The sequence below is a fragment of the Mauremys mutica genome, chromosome 18, assembly GCF_020497125.1.
Source record: "Mauremys mutica isolate MM-2020 ecotype Southern chromosome 18, ASM2049712v1, whole genome shotgun sequence".
NCBI lineage: Eukaryota > Metazoa > Chordata > Testudines > Geoemydidae > Mauremys > Mauremys mutica.
Genome location: NC_059089.1, coordinates 7151637 through 7170889, shown reverse-complemented (window position 1 = coordinate 7170889; position 19253 = coordinate 7151637). Strand labels below are relative to the sequence as shown.

Here is a 19253-nt window from a genome sequence, read left to right as displayed (position 1 = left end):
ACCTAAACCTCCCCCACTGCAACTTGAGACCATTACTCCTTGTTCTGTCATCTGCTACCACTGAGAACAGTCTAGATCCATCCTCCTTGGACCCCCTTTCGGGTAGTTGAAAGGAGCTATCAAATCCCTCCTCATTCTTTTCTTCTGCAGACTAAACAATCCCAGTTCCCTCAGCCTCTCCTCATAAGTCATGTGCTCCAGCCCCCTAATCATTTTTGTTGCCCTTCACTGGACTCTTTCCAACTTTTCCACATCCTTCTTGTAGTGTGGGGCCGAAAACTGGACCCAGTACTCCAGATGAGGCCTCACCAATGTCGAATAGAGGAGAATGATCATGTCATTAAATCATTAAATCATTAAAAAGGGGATAGAGAATAAGACTGAGAATATATTATTGCCCTTATATAAATCCATGGTACGCTCACATCTCGAATACTGTGTACAGATGTGGTCTCCTCACCTCAAAAAAGATATTCTAGCACTAGAAATGGTTCAGAAAAGGGCAACTAAAATGATTAGGGGTTTGGAAAGGGTCCCATATGAGGAAAGATTAAAGAGGCTAGGACTCTTCAGCTTGGAAAAGAGGAGACTAAGGGGGGATATGATAGAGGTATATAAAATCATGAGTGATGTGGAGAAAGTGGATAAGGAAAAATTATTTACTTATTCCCATAATACAAGAACTAGGGGTCACCAAATGAAATTAATAGGCAGCAGGTTTAAAACAAATAAAAGGAAGTTCTTCTTCACGCAGCGCACAGTCAACTTGTGGAACTCCTTACCTGAGGAGGTTGTGAAGGCTAGGACTACAACAGTGTTTAAAAGAGAACTGGATAAATTCATGGTGGTTAAGTCCATAAATGGCTATTGGCCAGGATGGGTAAAGAATGATGTCCCTAGCCTCTGTTTGTCAGAGGATGGAGATGGATGGCAGGAGAGAGATCACTTGATCATTGCCTGTTAGGTTCACTCCCTCTGGGGCACTTGGCATTGGCCATTGTCGGTAGACAGATACTGGGCTAGATGGACCTTTGGTCTGACCCGGTACGGCCGTTCTTATGTTCTTATGTTATGTTCTTATGTCCCTCGATCTGCTGGCAATGCCCCTACTTATACAGCCCAATATGTCGTTAGCCTTCTTGGCAACAAGGGCACACTGTTGACTCATGTCCAAATTCTCATCCACTGTAACCCCTAGGTCCTTTTCTTCAGAACTGCTGCTTAGCCAGTCGGTCCTCTGCCTGTAGCAGTGCATGGGATTCTTCCATCCTAAGTGCAGGACTCTGCACTTGTCCTTGTTGAACCTCATCAGGTTTCTTTCGGCCCAATCGTCTAATTTGTCTAGGTCCCTCTGTATCGTATCCCTACCCTCCAGTGTATCTACCACTCCTCCCAGTTTAGTGTTATCTGCAGACTTGCTGAGAGTGCAGTCCACGCCATCCTCCAGATCATTAATGAAGATATTGAACAAAACCAGCCCCAGGACCGACCCTTGGGGCACTCCACTTGAAACCAGCTGCCAACTAGACATGGAGCCATTGATCACTACCCGTTGAGCCTGACGATCTAGCCAGCTTTCTATCCACCTTATAGTCCATTCATCCAGCCCAGACTTCTTTAACTTGCTGGCAAGAATACTGTGGGAGACTGTATCAAAAGCTTTGCTAAAGTCAAGGAATAACACGTCCACTGCTTTCCCCTCATCCACAGAGCCAGTTATCTCATCATAGGAGGCAATTAGGTTAGTCAGGCATGACTTGCCCTTGGTGAATCTATCCTGACTGTTCCTGATCACTTTCCTCTCCTCTTAGTGCATCAGAATTGATTCCTTGAGGACCTGCTCCATGATTTTTCCAGGGACTGAGGTGAGACTGACTGGCCTGTAGTTCCCCGGATCCTCCTTCTTCCCTTTTTTAAAGATGGGCACTACAGTAGCCTTTTTCCAGGCATCTGGGACCTCCCCCATTTGCCATGAATTTTCAAAGATAATGGCCAATGGCTCTGCAATCACATTCGCCAACTCCTTTAGCACCTCGGATGCAGCGCATCCGGCCCCATGGACTTGTGCTCGTCCAGCTTTTCTAAATAGTCCTGACCCACTTCTTTCCCCACAGGGGGCTGGTCACCTCCTCCCCGTGCTGGGCTGCCCAGTGCAGCAGTCTTTGTTGTAATTGTAGGGTCCTGACCCAAAGAGGAGCTGGGGGTGGGGGTTGCAAGGTTATTGTAGGATGGGAGCGGGGTTGTGGTACTGATGCTCTTACTTCTGTGCTGCTGCTGGCAACTTTGTTTTGATGGATAAAGAAGAATTGATCACAGACCTAAAAATTAGCAATTGCTTATCTTGACTTGATCGCATTTGTTATCTGCAAACCCAATACAGTTCAAACCCTTCCAGCTTTCCTGTGAACCACTGATAACTACTGTCGGGGAACCGTTTTCCAACCAGTTTTGCACCCACCTTATGGTAGCTCCATCTAGGTTGTATTTCCCTACTTTGTTTATGAGAAGGTCATGCGAGACAGTATCGAAAGCCTTACTAAAGTCAAGATATGCCACGTCTACTGCTCCCCCGCCACTCCCCATCCACAAGGCTTGTTATTGTTACCCTGTAAAAGAAAGTAGGTTGCTTTGACATGATTTGTTCTTGACAAATCCACGCTTATTACCTTCTAGGTGTTTGCAAATTGACTGTTTGATAATTTCCTCCCTTATCTTTCTGGGCACTGAATTTTAGCTGACTGGTCTGTAATTCCCTGGGTTGTCCTAATTCGCCTTTTCATAGATTAGCATTATATTTGCCCTCTGGAATCTCTCCTGTTGTCCATGAGTTTCTGAAGATAATCGCTAATGGCTCAGATATCTCCTCAGTCAGCTCCTTGAGTGTTCTAGGATGCATTTATCAGGCCTCGCTGATTTGAAGATGTCTAATTTATCTATTTTTTTAAGGTTTCAGAGTAGCAGCCGTGTTAGTCTGTATCCACAAAAAGAACAGGAGTCCTTGTGGCACCTTAGAGACTAACACATTTATTTCAGCATGAGATGAAATAAATTTGTTAGTCTCTAAGGTGCATCCGATGAAGGGGCTGTAGCTCACGAAAGCTCATGCTGAAATAAATGTGTTAGTCTCTAAGGTGCCACAAGGACTCCTGTTCTATTTTTTTTAACTTACCCTTTCCCTATTTTAGCCTCAACTCTACCTCATTTTTACTGGTGTTCACGGTTAGATTTCCAATCCCTACTAACCTTTTTGGTGAAAACGGAAACAAAAAAAGTCATTTAGCACTTCTGCCATTTCCACATTTTCTGTTATTGTCTTTCCCCTTTGAAAGCACCAGGTATAATATAGATACTTGGTGTTTTCAAGGGTCAGTTTTTCACAAAGCTGAAAACAATTAAAAGCCAAATCAGCTGGGAGGATGAATGTAAACAGAAAAATGTGAATGATAATTGGGACTCACTTAAGAACACTTTACTAGATGCCCAAAAAGCCACAACTGAGAAAGAAGGCCACATTGGTTAAAATCAACAACTGGCTTAGAGGGGAAATGAAGGCAACTATAAATAATAAATAATAACAACAAACAACAACAACAAAAATAGATAACAAATGGAAGAAGGGGAAATTGATAGCAATGAATATAAATCAGATGCTAGAACTGTAGAAAACTGATAAGGAAAGCAAAAGGACACAAGAAGCCCTCTATGGCCAGCAGAGTTAAGAACAATAAGAAGGAATTATTTAAGCATACTAGGATCAGAAAGAATCCTAATAACAGTATTGGTCCATTACTAGATGGAAATGGTAGAATTGTCAATAAAAAAATGCAGAAGAGGCAGAAGTGTTCAATAACTATTTCTGTTCTGCATTGGGGGGGGGGCACATGATGTACTCATATCGTATGACTACATAAGTATAAAACACTTTTCATTCCAACTGTAACTGAGGAGGCTGTTAAACAGCAGCTGTGAAAGTTATGTGCAGTGTTGTTGTAGCTGTGTTGGTCCCAGGATATTAAAGAGACAAGATGAGTGAGGTAATACTGGACAAACTTCTGTTGGTGAGAAAGAAAAGCTTTGTGTGTAAGCTCGACACGTGTTTCTCTCACCAACATAAGTTGATCCAATAAAAGATATTACCTCACCCATCTTGTCGCTAAATTTAGACATTTTTAAATCAGCAAGTCTGGATAACTTGCATTCAGTATTTTTAAAAGAGCTGGCTGAGGAGCTTGCTGGACTATGAATGTTGATTTTCAATAATTGTTGAAACACTGGGGAAATTCTAGAAGACTGGAAGAAAGCTAATGTTGTGCCACTGTTTAAACAGGATAAACTGGATAGTTAAAGGCCTGTCAGCCTGACATTGATCCCAGACAAAATAATGGAGCTGCTGATACAGGACTTAATTAATAAAGCATTAAATTAATGCCAATCACATGGGTTTATGGAAATCAGATCCTGTCACGCTAACCTGACTTTTTTTTTTATCAGATTACAAGTTGGGTGGAAAAAGGTAATAGTGTTGATGCAATATACTTATACTGCTGTAAGATGTTTGACTTGGTACCACGCTGTATTTTGATTAAGAAACTAGAATGATACAAAATCAACATGGCACACATTAAATGGATTTAAAACTGGCTAACTGATAGGTCTCAAAATGTAAGTGTAAACAGGCAATCATCTTCAAGCGGTGTGTTTCTAGTGAGGTCCTACAGGGATTGGTTGGCTCTATGCTATTAACATTTTTATCAATGACACGGAAGAAAATAATAAAATCACTGATAAAGTTTACAGAGGACACAAAGACCGGGGGAGTGGTAAATAAAGAGGAGGACAGGTCACTACAGAGCGATCTGGATCGCTTGGTGAGCTGAGCGCAAGTAAGCATCATGCTTTTCAGTACGGCCAAACTTTAAGTCATACGTCTAGGAACAACAGGTAGGCCACTCTGACAGTATGGGAAACTTCCTTACACTAACCGGGGACAATATAGGCCGTTCTTACTCTATCCTGGGAAGAAGTGGCTCTGGGGTAGGGGGGTCATGGTGGAGAATCAGCTGAACATGAACCCCCAGTGCAATGCTCTGGGCCAAAGGGGCTAATGCCATCCTTGGATGCATGAAGAGGGGACTCTCGAATAAGAGAAGGGAGGTGATTTTACCTCTATCTTTGGCACTGGTGTGACCACTGCTACAGCATGTTCAGACAGCCATTAAAAAGCTCACACATGTCACTCAGGGAGTGCATCACTCAACACTCTTCTCCTGAAACAAAGACCCTCCACAACTATTCAACCTGTCCCATGCCCAGCGGTTTGTATCTCAGTGCAGGAGGGAGTGTGGGTCCTGGATTCTCTGAGCTGAGATGCACTGGCCATAGCTTAGTCCCCAAGCCACATGGGAGACGGTTGCTGCCATCTGCAGTCCTACAGCCCAAGGTCAGAACTACCCTCAGGAGACACTGTCCTGCCAATCGAGGTGACCTTGAGGTGGCTTTTTACACCCCATGTGACCAAGCTTTCCAACTGCCCACGTTCTCACCCCTGGTCCACATAGGCAGAGGGGCAGCATAGCCTGCACCAAGTGGGCCAGCCTCACATGGGCAGCCCAGCTGTGCTGTGCAGCTGCCCAGCTGTGCCTCAGCTGACTGCAAACCACCCCACTTCCCACCCCCACAACCCTGCTGCAAGTGGCCCTCCCAGCTGCCAGCTCTAAAACAAAAAGCAGAAGAGTCCTGGCAGCAAGATATAAGGCCGAGGACTCTGCCACACGAACCCCTGCTGCTCCCTCCAAACCTTCCCTATGGGCGGGACCGGGGTTGGATCAGGAGCCGATAGCAGCTGTACCCACTGACAGGCTCTCTACCAGCACAGCACATGAAGTGCAGATTTCCACTGCAGTTAGCATGCAGGGAAATACCAGCGTCCACACACATCTGGAAGCAGATGCTATTCAGCCAGAACATTCCATGTACCCCAGCCATAAAGGAAGGACTGGGCCCAAAGAGCCAGGAGCACCAGGAGTCTGTGCTAATGCCTGTGTAACCCCCACACCTCCGGGTGTGGTGCTCTGGCCCATGTAGTGGCACGGAGACCACTTAGGGAGCAGTTAATAAGTCTGCTCTACAGCCTTAGGTAACAGGCAGGTGGCTTTTAGCTCATGCACTAAGCTCCAGAGGTCCCCAGTTCAATCCTGCCCGCCGCCCCGGGGTCTGCAAAGAATGAAGATGGGCAGGGGTAAGGTGGGGGGTCTGGCAGATACGGGTTAGAATCTCATCTTTGTTCCAGCAGCAGAAAGCTGCTGGATCTCCCCAGCTTGTCTGCTTGGGTGTGTCAGGGCAGGAGAGGGGTGGCACTTCCAGTTACTCTGGCCCCATGGCCAGAGCCAGTCAGAGGAGACTAGAAGAGCCCCAGTGCTAGGGCTGGTCCCAGAATCAGAGCTCAGTGGCACGCCATGCCCAGGGTGTCCTCCCAGCGGAGAAGGCAGCCCGTGGGCTCTAGCTCTGAAGCAATCCCCGGGGTGCCACGGGGCAAGCCGCCGGCCCTCTCTGTGCCTCGGTTCATTTAATAAAATAGCACCAACAGTGTCTTCAGCTGCAACGTTCTCATCATGTCCCAGCCTCCTCCTCGCCTGCTGCCTCTGAGCCAGTGGGAACAATACGCAGCACTGCGGAAGGGACAATCCCCACTGACCCCGGGACTGCATGTGCATATTCCAATGGGCTTGGCGAGGAATTTACCTGGCATTCAGTCCACCCATTCCGAAGCCATGGGAGATGGCGAGAGGCGGCCAGACCATACTCTGAGCACCAGCTCCCCAGCGCCAGCCCTGCCAGGTGCAGGACAGACACACGAGACCTTGCAGCTTCCTCTGTGATTGGACTCAACAAAGAGCCTCCTTTATGAGATTGGTTCATTCTCAGGGCACCAAAGCGGCCACCATCACTCCCCTGATTTGGACTCACTGCAAACGCTGACTCTGGAGGAATCCCCTGGCGAATCTTAGAGCCAAGCCAGCCTGGGCAGAGCTTTTCGAGGGAAATGATTTGAACACTGGCTCTAGAACTGTGGACAGGATCCCTGCTGACTCAGCACATAAACCACAGCAAAGCCTTACTCCTTGGCTACGATCAGTGACTGATTCATCTCGTCCGAGTGCTGTCAGGTGAGTTCTTACACAGCCCCTCGCTGTGTGCATCACCCTGCACAGCCAAAGCCCTCAGTGCCAGAGCAAAGTGCCTGTGTCATCAGCACTCAGAGGGGAGATCACGCAACCCAGTGGCACGTCAGTGTAAGAGCTCCTGCCAGGGTTCCTGTTGGCATTTAGTCTCTCAGATCATTTCCTCTACCCCCACTCCCAGGAACGGCGCCTGCTCCAGTCCTTTCCGCACAGACTCAGCCTCACTCTTCCCCCGGTCTGAGGAATGACGCAAACACCAGACTATGCACAGCTAGGATCTAAAGTCTTCCCTAGGAACGCTGGTTGCACAGGCACACCCTGTCATTGTGCTGAGCGCTGCAGTGGTGGAAGAGACTGTACGGGATCAGGGGATGCCCCATCGCTCGCCTGCCCCAGCCACGGACACGGCGTTGGAAGATGGAAGGAGGAAAAGGACTGAAAACGGGCCGAGCCTCCCGAATCACCCACAAACCCGTTGGCACATCAGGAAGTGGAGCTGCACCACTCCTCCCTGCTGAGACCTCAGCTGGGCTGCTCAGGTTCACCCATTGTCCTGGCAATAGCCTACACTGCAATTCCACAAACACACGGCAGGTCTCGTTCCGAGCAGGGGTCAGCTAAATCCCCACGGGATGGATGGATACGGAGCCTTGTCACCCGACCGGGGGGGGGGGGGGGGATTATTTACATTTCCGGGGGGGTTAGTTACTAATCGGGGGTCTCAGACTGGTTTGTTGTTGCCTCACAAAGCTATTCCAGCTCCTTTGAAATCCGAGGGAGACGGCGTCTAGAAGCTCTGTCTCCTGCAGAGTCAGTTTGTGCTGACCCAGTTTGGGACGCTGCAAAGTAAATGCCACGTTCTCTCTGCACATGAGTCAGGCAGGCGGCTGAGACCTTCTGTCCCTCAGCACCCGCCTTGCGTCTGCAAACGCAGCATGAATGAGAGCCTCAGGCTGTGCGGCAAGCAAGGCCGACCATGAGCCGGCCAGGGGTGTCTGGGCAAAGCTTTAACCCTTCTCCCAGCACTGCTCTAGGAGCGGTGCAGCTCCACCAGCAGAGCCACGGGGACATGCTTGTGTGGACAGGACCCAGGTATTCCCCCCACCACGGCATCTCTAGGGGTTTAGACGGAGCTCCTCTGTACGAGCACGGCCACCGTGGCCAGCTGCTCCAGTCCTCAGCAGGGCTGAGCGAATGGCTGCGAGCCCCTGACGGTAGAAATACCAGACAACCCCTCTCTGCTCCCACTGAAACAGGGGAGTGAGCCCAGCTCCTGAGGGAAGCCAGGGCCCCAGCATGGAAAGCCCCTGGCACTAGCAGGCCCCTTGCAGGCCGGTTCAGCAGTGCCCAAGGAGACCTGGGGTCTCTCGCCAGGGCAGGGACTGGACACGTTAGCAGCTTCCCACACTCTGCTCCTTCTCTGCATGGAGCACTCCAGGCTCCCCGGCTCACAAGCCGACTGAACCTCTTTAATGCAGGAGAGCTGGTGTTGCCACCTCAATGTGTAGGATAAACAGGGCTTCTCCATGCCACGACACCAGGCCGCTGGGGCCAGCCTGAGGCCACCCTGCTGGGGAAAGCAGGCCGGGTCCCCGCAGTGCAGCTACGCAGGGCCCCCGTGGCTCTGGCCTTTCAGTAGGGCCCTGAACCTTGTGTGCATTGCCAGGCGCTGCTTCCCTCTGTGATCATCCCTGCCCTGCAGCCAGGCATTATCTCTGGGGACAGTCTGTGTGCTGGAGCTGTGCAGCCTCCGCTCTCCAAACAGATACCCAGGGAGCAGGGAAAGGGGCCAGTTTGCCAAAGTCTGGCTCAGCTTGGGTCAGTGGCTGTAAATCCAGCGACATGCTCTCCAGTGCAGCCTCGGAAGCTGCAGTCCCAGCAGCCCCTTGATGTGAGCTGGCAGCACCCCTGGCTCAAGTTGGTTTTTGAGAGTCCTTGCAGGAATGTGAGATGAGCAAAGCCCCTGTGACAGGGAAGGCCCCAGCCCTGTGGTGCCAGGAGTGTGCCCTGTCTGCCCAGCTGGCCAGCCCGCCAGCTCCTTACCTTGTTCTCCGCAGGAGCTGCTGCCGGATGCTGCTGCTTAGTGATGTTCTCAGCCAGACACCAGCAGATCCTCTTCTTCTGCTCCTGGGAGTAAGCCTCCAAACTTAATAAGCACTCCGACTTCTGACGTAAAGGAAACACAGGCAGAGAGCGAGGTCATTAGCGGCATGTCACGGCCCTGGCTTTGTTTGCAAAGTACAAGCTTCCCAAACCCCACCTCGGATGAATGTAAGTGCGAGTGGAGAGCTCGCTCTGAGTAAGTGCCCATCACTTCAGGCACTAAGGAGAGAGCAAAGCAAAGGGTAAGATCAGTTCGGAAGTGGCACGCTGGCTGTAATGCGGAGCAATGGTGCCAAGAAGTGGGAGCGGGGTGGTGAGAGCTGGACAGATTGTCGGTAATATTGCATCACGTGACACCACAATGCAAATGTGGCTACTGAGCTAATTCAGAGGATGGAAATTGCTCTTTGCTGTGTGCAAACAGCTGGAGACTCCAGAGCCTGCACAACGAAAGCAGCCGAGCCTAGGCTGTGCAGGGCTAGGGCCAATCGAGGGGGAAGCGGGAGCTGTCAGACCTGCACAAGGGGCCCGGGTGGCACAGCAGCTTGGCTTAGGGGCAGGGGCAGCAGGTCCTGTGATCTGTGATCAGGCAAAGGCTGCATGAGAGATTGGGCGTGATGCTTCCTGGAAGCACCCAGGAGTGTGAGGCACCTTGCTGCGCCCCACCCTTAGCATGGCAGAGCCCTGTCTGTGCCTGCCTGGGGTCAGCGCCTGACTACACCAGCCACGGGCAACACAAGCCCGGCCCTCTCAGCCTACGCAGGCCCTGCTCTCCCTGGGCAGGCACATCCCACCCTCCAAGCATGGCCCTGGAGTGCCCGGCCCCTGCTCCGCTGGAGACACAGAATTCACAGATCTGCTGGTCCCAAAGGGACAGTGCCCCCAGCTTCCCCGGTACACCTCAGGATCCTGCCCCCCTCCACTCACAGCACATAGGTACATTTCAGTGAAAACACGCACACGGTCCCAGAACACAGGACAGAGAAGTAGCAAGTAGAATTAACGGAAACAAACGGTTACGTATAAACTAAAATCACAAGAGCTTTCTAGAGCCTGAACTGAACTAAGAAGCCATTCTCCTGTCTCGGAAAGGTTAGCTCCCCCAGAGCACCTCACCCAGCACTGAACAACCAGACCGGCTGTGACATCAGACAACCAGCTGGCAGCTTGTCCCCAGGTGACGGTGTACCTCTGCACTCCAGACACAGTTCCAAATTCCTACCCTTAATGTCTTCACTTGCACCCTCTGCGGCTTGTGTTTCCCTGGAGAGTGAGGCTCTGCAATCTCTTCATTAGCATTTTGCTCACATGATTAGCATTTTGCTCAGACTGTAAATAGGCGGCCATGCTGAAGGATACAATACTCAATTTAACATAGAGCCAGACTGATAGTTAAGTGTTTCCTGCCTGAAAGAAACTTATTTATCTCCTTCTGGTGACCACCTCCAACTCACAGCCCTTAAGAGCGCAGATACATAACTCCTTGCGTATTACCATATGTTCCGCTCACACTGGCTATGGTGACCAGTTTGACAGCAGAGACCTCACATGATGCCCTTGACAAGTTATGATGTAGAGACCAGACCCAGGGGATTGCTGTAACCCTTACGCACCCCTGTTCCTTCTCCAGTGGGCACCAAGAGGTCCCTGGGTCACATGGAGAAGAGCCACCAGGAACACCATGCACTGACGAAAAGAAATGACGGAACTCATCCTAAGCAAGGGAGCTTCATGGGCATCTGCCTGGCGCACCCCCAGGTGCCAGTGAGCCTGCACCCCCATCCCAGCACATATTTCAGCCTCTCCCATCTGCTGTGACCCCACCACACATACTTTGTAATATGTGTGTGGGAACAAACTGCTCTGCTCTCCCTTGGCCTGTTCCCTGGGTCAGCTCCCACCCCAGGAGCTGGTGAAACCCTCCTGCACACCCCCAACGGGAAACATCTTCCGGCCTCTGAACTGCCACCCTCTTACCCCAAAAGTTACATGCTAAGCAGCTACGTGGGATCTGCTTGGAGCCTGGCAGATCTCCCTTCACATATGGCAGGGCTTCGGGGTATTTCCGAGGAGGCAGGCGTGCGGCAGGCTCTGTCCCCTAAGGCAGAGCAGAATGTAGCAGCCTGCCTGCTTAGTGAATTGTTCCCATTGTACTTAGTGAATTCCCCCAGGAGTATAAAACAGGTGTTAAAGATGTAAGGCTCTTTACATTGCCATTGTGCTGTAAAGGACAGTATGGCTTATAAATGCATATGGTGCTTCAGTGATTAGAACTGATCTAAATTTTTGGACTAAAACATTTTCATGTCACAATGTGCTCCATGAACTGTTTGCAACTGACCTTTCTGGAGGTGCTCAGTAGCCAATATAAATTGTGACTTTGACTCCCCAGCCCTCACTTGCTCTTCAGTTGCTTATGATGTAACACTGAGCATACGGCTGCATATATTTGTTGACAAATAACTAGACATATAGAGTAAAACCTAGCAACATTACTAATAGACAGAGGGGGGTTGGGGATTTCCTCCAATGCTCCCCACTCCCATTCTCCATCCATTGTATTGTAGTTTAAATAAATTGCCAAAATAATTGAAACCAGCATGATTCTATTGCACTATTTTGATAAATAAAATATGCAGAATGTTTAAACATTGTGCAAAGAATTTTTATGTTTTTAGCACAGAATTCCCCCACGAGTATGTCAAATGCTCTAGTTTTTGTTTGATTTTTAAAACTCATTTAATTCATATGTACTACAAACTGTTGGGAGAAAAGCTCATTGAGTTAAAGAGCAACACCTCTATTTTAACTAAGAAAAAGCCCCCATTCTAGTTTTCTCCTCCTCCAAGGGGACCACCAGAAAACACAGGGAAGACCTGATATAAAAACAAGTGAGGTTTTGAGGCCTCCTTGGGCCTTCTAATCCCTCATCAAAAGAAAATAATGGCACAAAACCAATAGCCCCTGTCAAGCTGCCTACAGTGACTCGAGAGTGTGAGTAGCAGCATCACGGCAGGCTGTGAAGAACCAGGGCACAAACCCTGAAAGTTTTATACTTAGATTTCATCAACCAATTGTCAAGTGCAGATCTCACACCAATGACAACACTTGTAGCCAATCCTGTGATAAACTAGACACAGAGTTATGAATAGGAAAAGGAAACAAGAGAGTTATTTACAAGGTTAAATGTTACGTTTCAAAAGATAAGAGAAACTTCTATAACAATCAAGCTCTATATGATCTTTAGGGCTAATCCAGGCTAAGCACTGCAGGCCTCTTGCTTGTGCCTACAAACTGTCTCCCCAGAGTCCAAGCAGCAGAGAGAATCATAGAATCTCAGGGTTGGAAGGGACCTCAGGAGGTATCTAGTCCAACCCCTGCTTAAAGCAGGACCAAGCTCCAACTAAATCATCCCAGCCAGGGCTTTGTCAAGCCTGACCTTAAAAACCTCTAAGGAAGGAGATTCCACCACCTCCCTAGGTAACCCATTCCAGTGCTTCACCACTCTCTGAGTGAAAAAGTTTTTCCTAATATCCAACCTAAACCTCCTCCACTGCAACTTGAGACCATTACTCCTTGTTCTGTCATCTGCTACCACTGAGAACAGTCTAGATCCATCCTCTTTGGAACCCCCTTTCAGGTAGTTGAAAGCAGCTATCAAATCCCCCCCTCATTCTTCTCTTCTGCAGACTAAACAATCCCAGTTCCCTCAGCCTCTCCTCATCAGTTCCTTCTTGTTAGCGGCTTTTATTCCCCTCCTCCCATGTGCTCTGAGCTGCAAACTGATGGGAAGCAGCAAAGAGTCCTGTGGCATCTTATAGACTAACAGATGTTTTGGAGCATGAGCTTTCGTGGGTATTCACCCACGAAAGCTCATGCTCCAAAACGTCTGTTAGTCTTTAAGGTGCCACAAGACTCTTTGCTGCTTTTACAGATCCAGACTAACACGGCGACCCCTCTGATACTAAACTGATGGGAGGAGTCTATTTGCATGACTCATCTTCATGGGGGGAATTAGAGAACAACAAAGTACGTTATCCTCTTTAATATCCCACAATAGTCCATCTAGTGTCGATGGACCTTCTCTGTTGGGCAGGACTTTCTGTTAGAAACCAGCAATTCACACTAGTTAATGTCTCTCTCCTGTCTGGTGATTTACACAGTCACGGAAGCTCACAACACAAATGCTCAAATGTTACCTTGCTATATGGGGTACGAACGCTATAAGTGAGATTAATGCCGGCAGCCACTCACAAGCATTCAATAAAGTCTAAACCCTAAACACATTCCTATCATTCTAATACCTGCTTTAAGAATCCTACCACACAGGCTGGCTCCAGCTAGGTATTTGTCTGTGTTCGGATGAGACGGGCCCTGGCCTGAGCTAGCCCCTGATCTGCCAGCATCACAGCCCCATTTGCAAGTTACCTTTAAAAACATCATTTGTGGCATCAGCTATCACAAGGGCAGTAAAAGCTGCAAGAGTTCACTCAGGCTGTGAAACCTGGAGGGCTGTCGGCTGCTGGGCTGGGCACTGGGAATAATGTTTGTTGACACTGTCAGCTCGAATTCTCTTTGGGTGGAGGGGGGATTTCCAACATGCCTAAGAGAGTTGGGTGCACAGTTCCCAGTGACACTCACTGGGGGCCTAAGTCCTTTTCTGTGTATTTTTAATAAGGCCAAATTGTCCAAGAGTTGGGAGCTGGAGGGGGCATTTCGACACACTCCATAAACCAGACCAGTCCTCTTTGGCAGGGGGAATGCCAGGATTCCCTTGCCTGCCTCTTCCCATCCTGCCCAAAGGCGTCCTGTCCTGATGCCGCCAGCCCCACCCTCCCCCGCCACCAAAGTCTACCAGTGCTGTTCTGAACATCCGCTAGAGTGAGAGCGACACAATGCCCCTTGCCTTGCCCAGCACACCCAGCCTCTGCCATCCTGCAGTGCGCAGGCCCAAATTCCAGTCAGGTAGAAGATCTGATCTTCATTATACCAGGCTGATACACAATCTTTGGAGATTTCTGAAATAAGCTGAGTGCCAGTCCCAAAATCCCGGCATGGAGCGAGACTCTGCCCTGCCCTCTGGGGTCTGCAGCAGCGGAAGTGAACGATTTCAAAGAAATCAATAGAGCCTAATAGGTGTAAGTGTAGCTAGGGGGAGTCATGTGACTGCCCAGATACTGTAACTAATGCATCTTCCACAGTCTATACAGAGCTGCAGCAATTCCCCTGGAGCAAGGCTTAGCGATTCCAAGTACATTTCATCTCCACTTTACTGAGAGCCATTCAGGGCTCACCTAATCCCACGTTACAGCCCCTCGCTAAGTAGATGCTAGCTAGGCTTGGCAGAATTCAACTGCTTTTGTATCATTAGACAGACAATATCAAGGTTTATTTTTAAGCTTTTTATTATTTTAATTGATTTAAATTTTCACAGCTGCAGGAAATTATGGGGGTGCCAGAAAATGGGGGCCCGACAATAATTATTTAAAGGACAGTGGGTGCTGGGATTCAAGAAGTTAAAGCTAAGAACAAATTGCCAACATCACATGTCAAAATACATCCACTAAATATCTTAAATCAAACTCTAGTAAGTTCTCAAGCAGCATTTTTCTCACTTTGCCAGTCTGTCAATGTTAGTTATTATGGATGGAAATATTTTTTCATCAGTTTGAGTGTGTGCAGTGAAATCAATCAAGCACCAACACCCCCCTCTGAAAATCAGCCCGTTTGCACAGCAGACGACAGAGGCAGATACATGAAGGGTTTTAACCATCAGCCAATCCGCTCACACACGCTGCTTGTCCCCTCAGCTAGTTCCCTGCCTGTGTGCTGAGGCCCATGCGCATTGCCAGACTGGGTCAAGCTCAGTGCCCACCTCGCTGGTACCCCAGTGCGGAACAGCAGCAGATGCACAGACAGCGTCTGCTCAGATGAACACAACACTGTCCTCCACTTTAAGAACCTTCCTAATCAGGGACCCCGACTCTCCATTCCTCAGGCAGCAGTACCCCGGGGGCTTCCCCCAGGACTTCCAACTCATACCCAGCAGGTACCTGCGAGGAATCTGGAACCCCAGAAGCCCCCGACTCAGTCTGGGACCCTCGGATGTAGTGGGCAGGCAGAATGCACAGCAGCCAGCTGATCCCACCTCCCCTCTGCCCTGAAATGCAGCCCAGACAAGCACACTGCACAGAGACCGCCTGTGAGTTCAGGCAACCAACCGCCCTGCAAGTGTTTCCATTCAGGGAGCTGCTGCTTCCCCTGCCAATGTTTGCAAAGAGAAAACGTGGTTTAATCTCGCAGTGCTGGGGAAGGAGGATGCAGATGGCGGGAGAGGGACATTTGCAACCAGATAAAGTGCCTGACAGGAGCGCTGCCAGCCGCGTTCTAACTGGCTGTTTACATGGAGCTTTCGAAAAATATGTTATTGCAGGTGCTCAGAGTGAGCCGATGTGGGACACCCCGTCGTGTGAGGCTGTGACACGCAGGGCAGGGCTGGCCACCACGCTGGGGAGCCACCAGGAGTCAGACCATTCCTGTTGGGCTCAGGGGACCTCAGGGTGGACACGGGCACCAGGGGCGGCTCTGTGTTTTTTGCTGTCCCAAGCACGGCCGTCGGGTGGCCTTCGCTGGTCATGCGGATTTGGCGGCGTTTCTGCGGGTGATCTGCCGAATCCATGACCGGCGGACCTCCTGCAGGCGCACCGCCGAAGCCTGCCTGACTGCTGCCCTCACGGCAACCGGCAGGCCGCCCCCCTTGCTGCACTGGTGCCTGGAGCCGCCCTGACAGGCACCATTCGGATAAGCAGCCAAAATCTCAGACCTTCAGGAGTTCTGCCCACAGCCTGGCCCAACCCTCTCTGGGGCAGTGAGGCCAGATAACCCCGCATGGGCATCAGAGCCTCACTCCCTGCTTACTGGGGAGGAGGGCAGGATTGCATGAAGGCCCAGACTACACTAAGCAGTGGGAGCAGGGGTCAGGTTGTGGTATCCAATGGCACTGGGGCGGGAGGGCGTGCTGGAGACCTGCACTGAGCTAGGGCAATGGGCCCCGGGCCCTGCTGCAGACTCAGGCACCCATCTCTGCCTTGGCAATACTCAGGGGCCGGTGGGCCCCATCCCCATATTGTCCCCACCTGTCTTACAAACGGTGAGCTCCCTGGGGCTGTGTTACGCAGCCCCCAGCACACGGGCTCCTGGTGTGTGACTGGGGCTATACAAACAACAAACAGGGATAACAAATAACAACCACCACGCGAGGCGGGCAGGTCTTTTTTAAATGAAATCTTGAGAGTCTGTCTGCAGTGGGGCCATTCCCCTCTCCCTGCCGGCACCCTGGCCCCACTGCCCCTGCCCCAGGCCATGCTGGGAAGGCTGTTTACAGAGCTCCCTCCACACAGAGGGACAAGGACGCTCCTTGGAGATGCTGCTGCAAAGGGGAAGCAAACACAGAGAGCCTGTCCCGCCTCCCTCCCCTCTGCCCACTCACACCCGCCACAGATGGCTACTGCTACTCCAGATAAAGCTGGGCTCTGTGGATGGGCTTGGATCAGCCAGATCAACCTGGGCCCCAGCCAGGACAGAGAGGAAAGGTCACTAGCCCAGATCACCCCACTTCTCTGCTTTGGCAGGGAGCCTGTGGGCAGTGGGAAATGTGAAGCCTGGGGGCGATGCACCCTGCACTATCTGTTCCCTCTGGCACAGGCCCAGAGTGATGATAGCTCTCTGTGGCTGGCCGGCCGCAGCCGCAGCGCCAGTAATGAAGAACAGGAAATACAGCCAGGGGAGGGAGTGCCTCTCCGCTGGTCTCACAGTAGCCATCTCGATCAGCTCTGTCTTCACTGAGCAAAGGTCGTGCTCCCGCATGTTCCTGAGACCTACTGCCCCAGAGCAGCAAAACTGGCATGGAGTGGAAGTGCCAGAGCAGCTTCCCCCATATACCAGTGGGGCCCAGGCAGGGGACTGAGATCTGGGACCAAAGACAGAGGGATGTAGCCCGGGCACTGCCCTGAAGGGCACCTAGGACACAATCCCAGAATAGTAGCACACGTGTCAGCACACCTCAGTTCTGCTCAGCTCCAGCACTCTGAGAGGCTCCTAGGGTTTGACTCCAATTTTACCAGCTGTTCAAGACAAGGGACCAGCTTCCCCAAGGCCACAAAGCATTGAGGCATTCAGCCCTGGACTGAGACCAAGGCAGTCTCCCAGCTCTCGGATGTGGACTCTAGATTGTGGGGCTGGGGCAGGTGTTCCCGTAGTAACCCGACAAGCCCTGAGCACATCCGGTCAGCCAGACGAGGGCCACAGCCGGCAGGTTTGTTCCCGGCCAGCTGTCCGGCCTGCTGGGACCACGCTGCTTGCACGTGTTGTGAACAGTAAGTTGGTCTGGGCAGAGGCTGCTGCTTTTTCCTGTTATCTAGCGTGCTGGGCAAAGGCATTATGCTCAGCAAATAAATAGCTAGTGACAGCGATGACCCTTGCTCCAATGCGTCCATACACCTGCACTCAGGGCCCCAGTGCTGACAGCAGGAACTGGACTCTAAATACGAAGTGATTTCACTGTGAACAGGGGTGGCTCTAGCTTTTTTGTCGCCCCAAGTACGGCAGGCAGGCTGCGTTTGGCGGCACGCCTGCGGGAGGTCCCCGGTCCCGCGGATTCGGCGGCACGCCTGCGGGAGGTCCGCCAGTCCCACAGATTCGGCGGCTTGCCTGCGGGAGGTCCGCCAGTCCCACAGATTCGGCGGCTTGCCTGCGGGAGGTCCGCCAGTCCCACAGATTCGGTAGCGTGCCTGCGGGAGGTCCGCCAGTCCTGCGGATTCGGCAGCGTGCCTGCGGGAGGTCCCCGGTCCCGCGGATTCGGTGGCGCGCCTGCGGGAGGTCCCCGGTCCCACGGTTTTGGCATACCCACTGCCGAATTGCTGCCGAATCCACGGGACCGGTGGACCTCCCGCAGGCGCGCCCCCGAAGGCTGCCCGACTGCCGCCCTTGCAGGGCACCCCCCATGGCTTGCCACCCCAGGCACGCGCTTGGAGCACTGGTGCCTGGAGCCGCCACTGACGGTGAACCATTTCCAGGTACTGTTCAAATGCAAACCAGCACTGGGCTGACCAAAAGGCAGCATCTTCTGGAGGCTGTGTGGGGGCAGGAACCCTGTGGACCAGAATCGCCACTAGCTGGCACTTGCTGGGCTCCCTGGCTGGACTCTCTGCAGACAGGCTGCGATGTTGCTGTGCCTGGGGGAGGTGTGCCATGCTCTGGGGGAAGTGTGAGCAGTTTGCACTGCTGCTGCCTGTGCTGGGCTGAGAGGATCTGCCCCCCTTACTGCCTTTTCCTCCTGTGACATCCGGGAAGGACCTTGAGAGGAGAGATTTTTCTCTGCCCCTTTCCTCCCCACAGCCACCTGTAAGCATGGAGGGAGCGGGGATAATGTAGTGAGACAGGGTCACCATTCATTATGGAGGGCTGGCCCCGGTCACTGGGGGAAGGGAGCCCCCAGTGCTTAATTTGTGCCAGGTCAGAGCCCCGGCACCTCTGGGCCTGGCAGGTCAGAGCCCCGGCACCTCTGGGCCTGGCAGGTCAGTTGTAAATGTAAAACAATTGCTTGAGCCCTGGCACCTCTTTTATTACAAATTAAGCATTGGGAGCCCCCCTTGGCTAGCTAGTCTCCCCCGGCATCATTCAGCCCCTGCTGCCCTGATGAATGCAGCTGCCATGGAAGACCATGAGCAGTGCCCTCTTGAGGGTCCCGGATTCCAGGACGTCGTCTCACTGGACGGCAGGCAGTCCTGGGAGCCCCGGACTAGGAGGAGCCATTCTGAAGGGTTTGTTTCACCTGTGTGCACAGCTCCTCCTGCTTCCACAAACCAGCCAGGTGTCTCTAATGAGCATGGGAATTTCCCAGCCCTGGGACTGTCCAGACAAACAGCAAACCTGTCTGCAGGCCACAGGCCCTGTGCAAACCCCTTTCTG

General features: G+C 51.4%; 1 protein-coding gene across 7 annotated transcripts in view; it reads right to left on the bottom strand.

Annotated features, from left to right (window-relative positions):
* The window catches only part of RGS3 (regulator of G protein signaling 3), a 210852-nt gene that overhangs the window by 49440 nt on the left and 142159 nt on the right, over positions 1–19253 (bottom strand). For all 7 annotated transcript variants that reach the window (XM_044992123.1, XM_044992121.1, XM_044992120.1 and 4 more), the window contains one exon: positions 9225–9347. In XM_044992123.1, coding sequence (XP_044848058.1) covers positions 9225–9347 — 123 coding nt within the window. The remainder of the gene's footprint in view (positions 1–9224; positions 9348–19253) is intronic.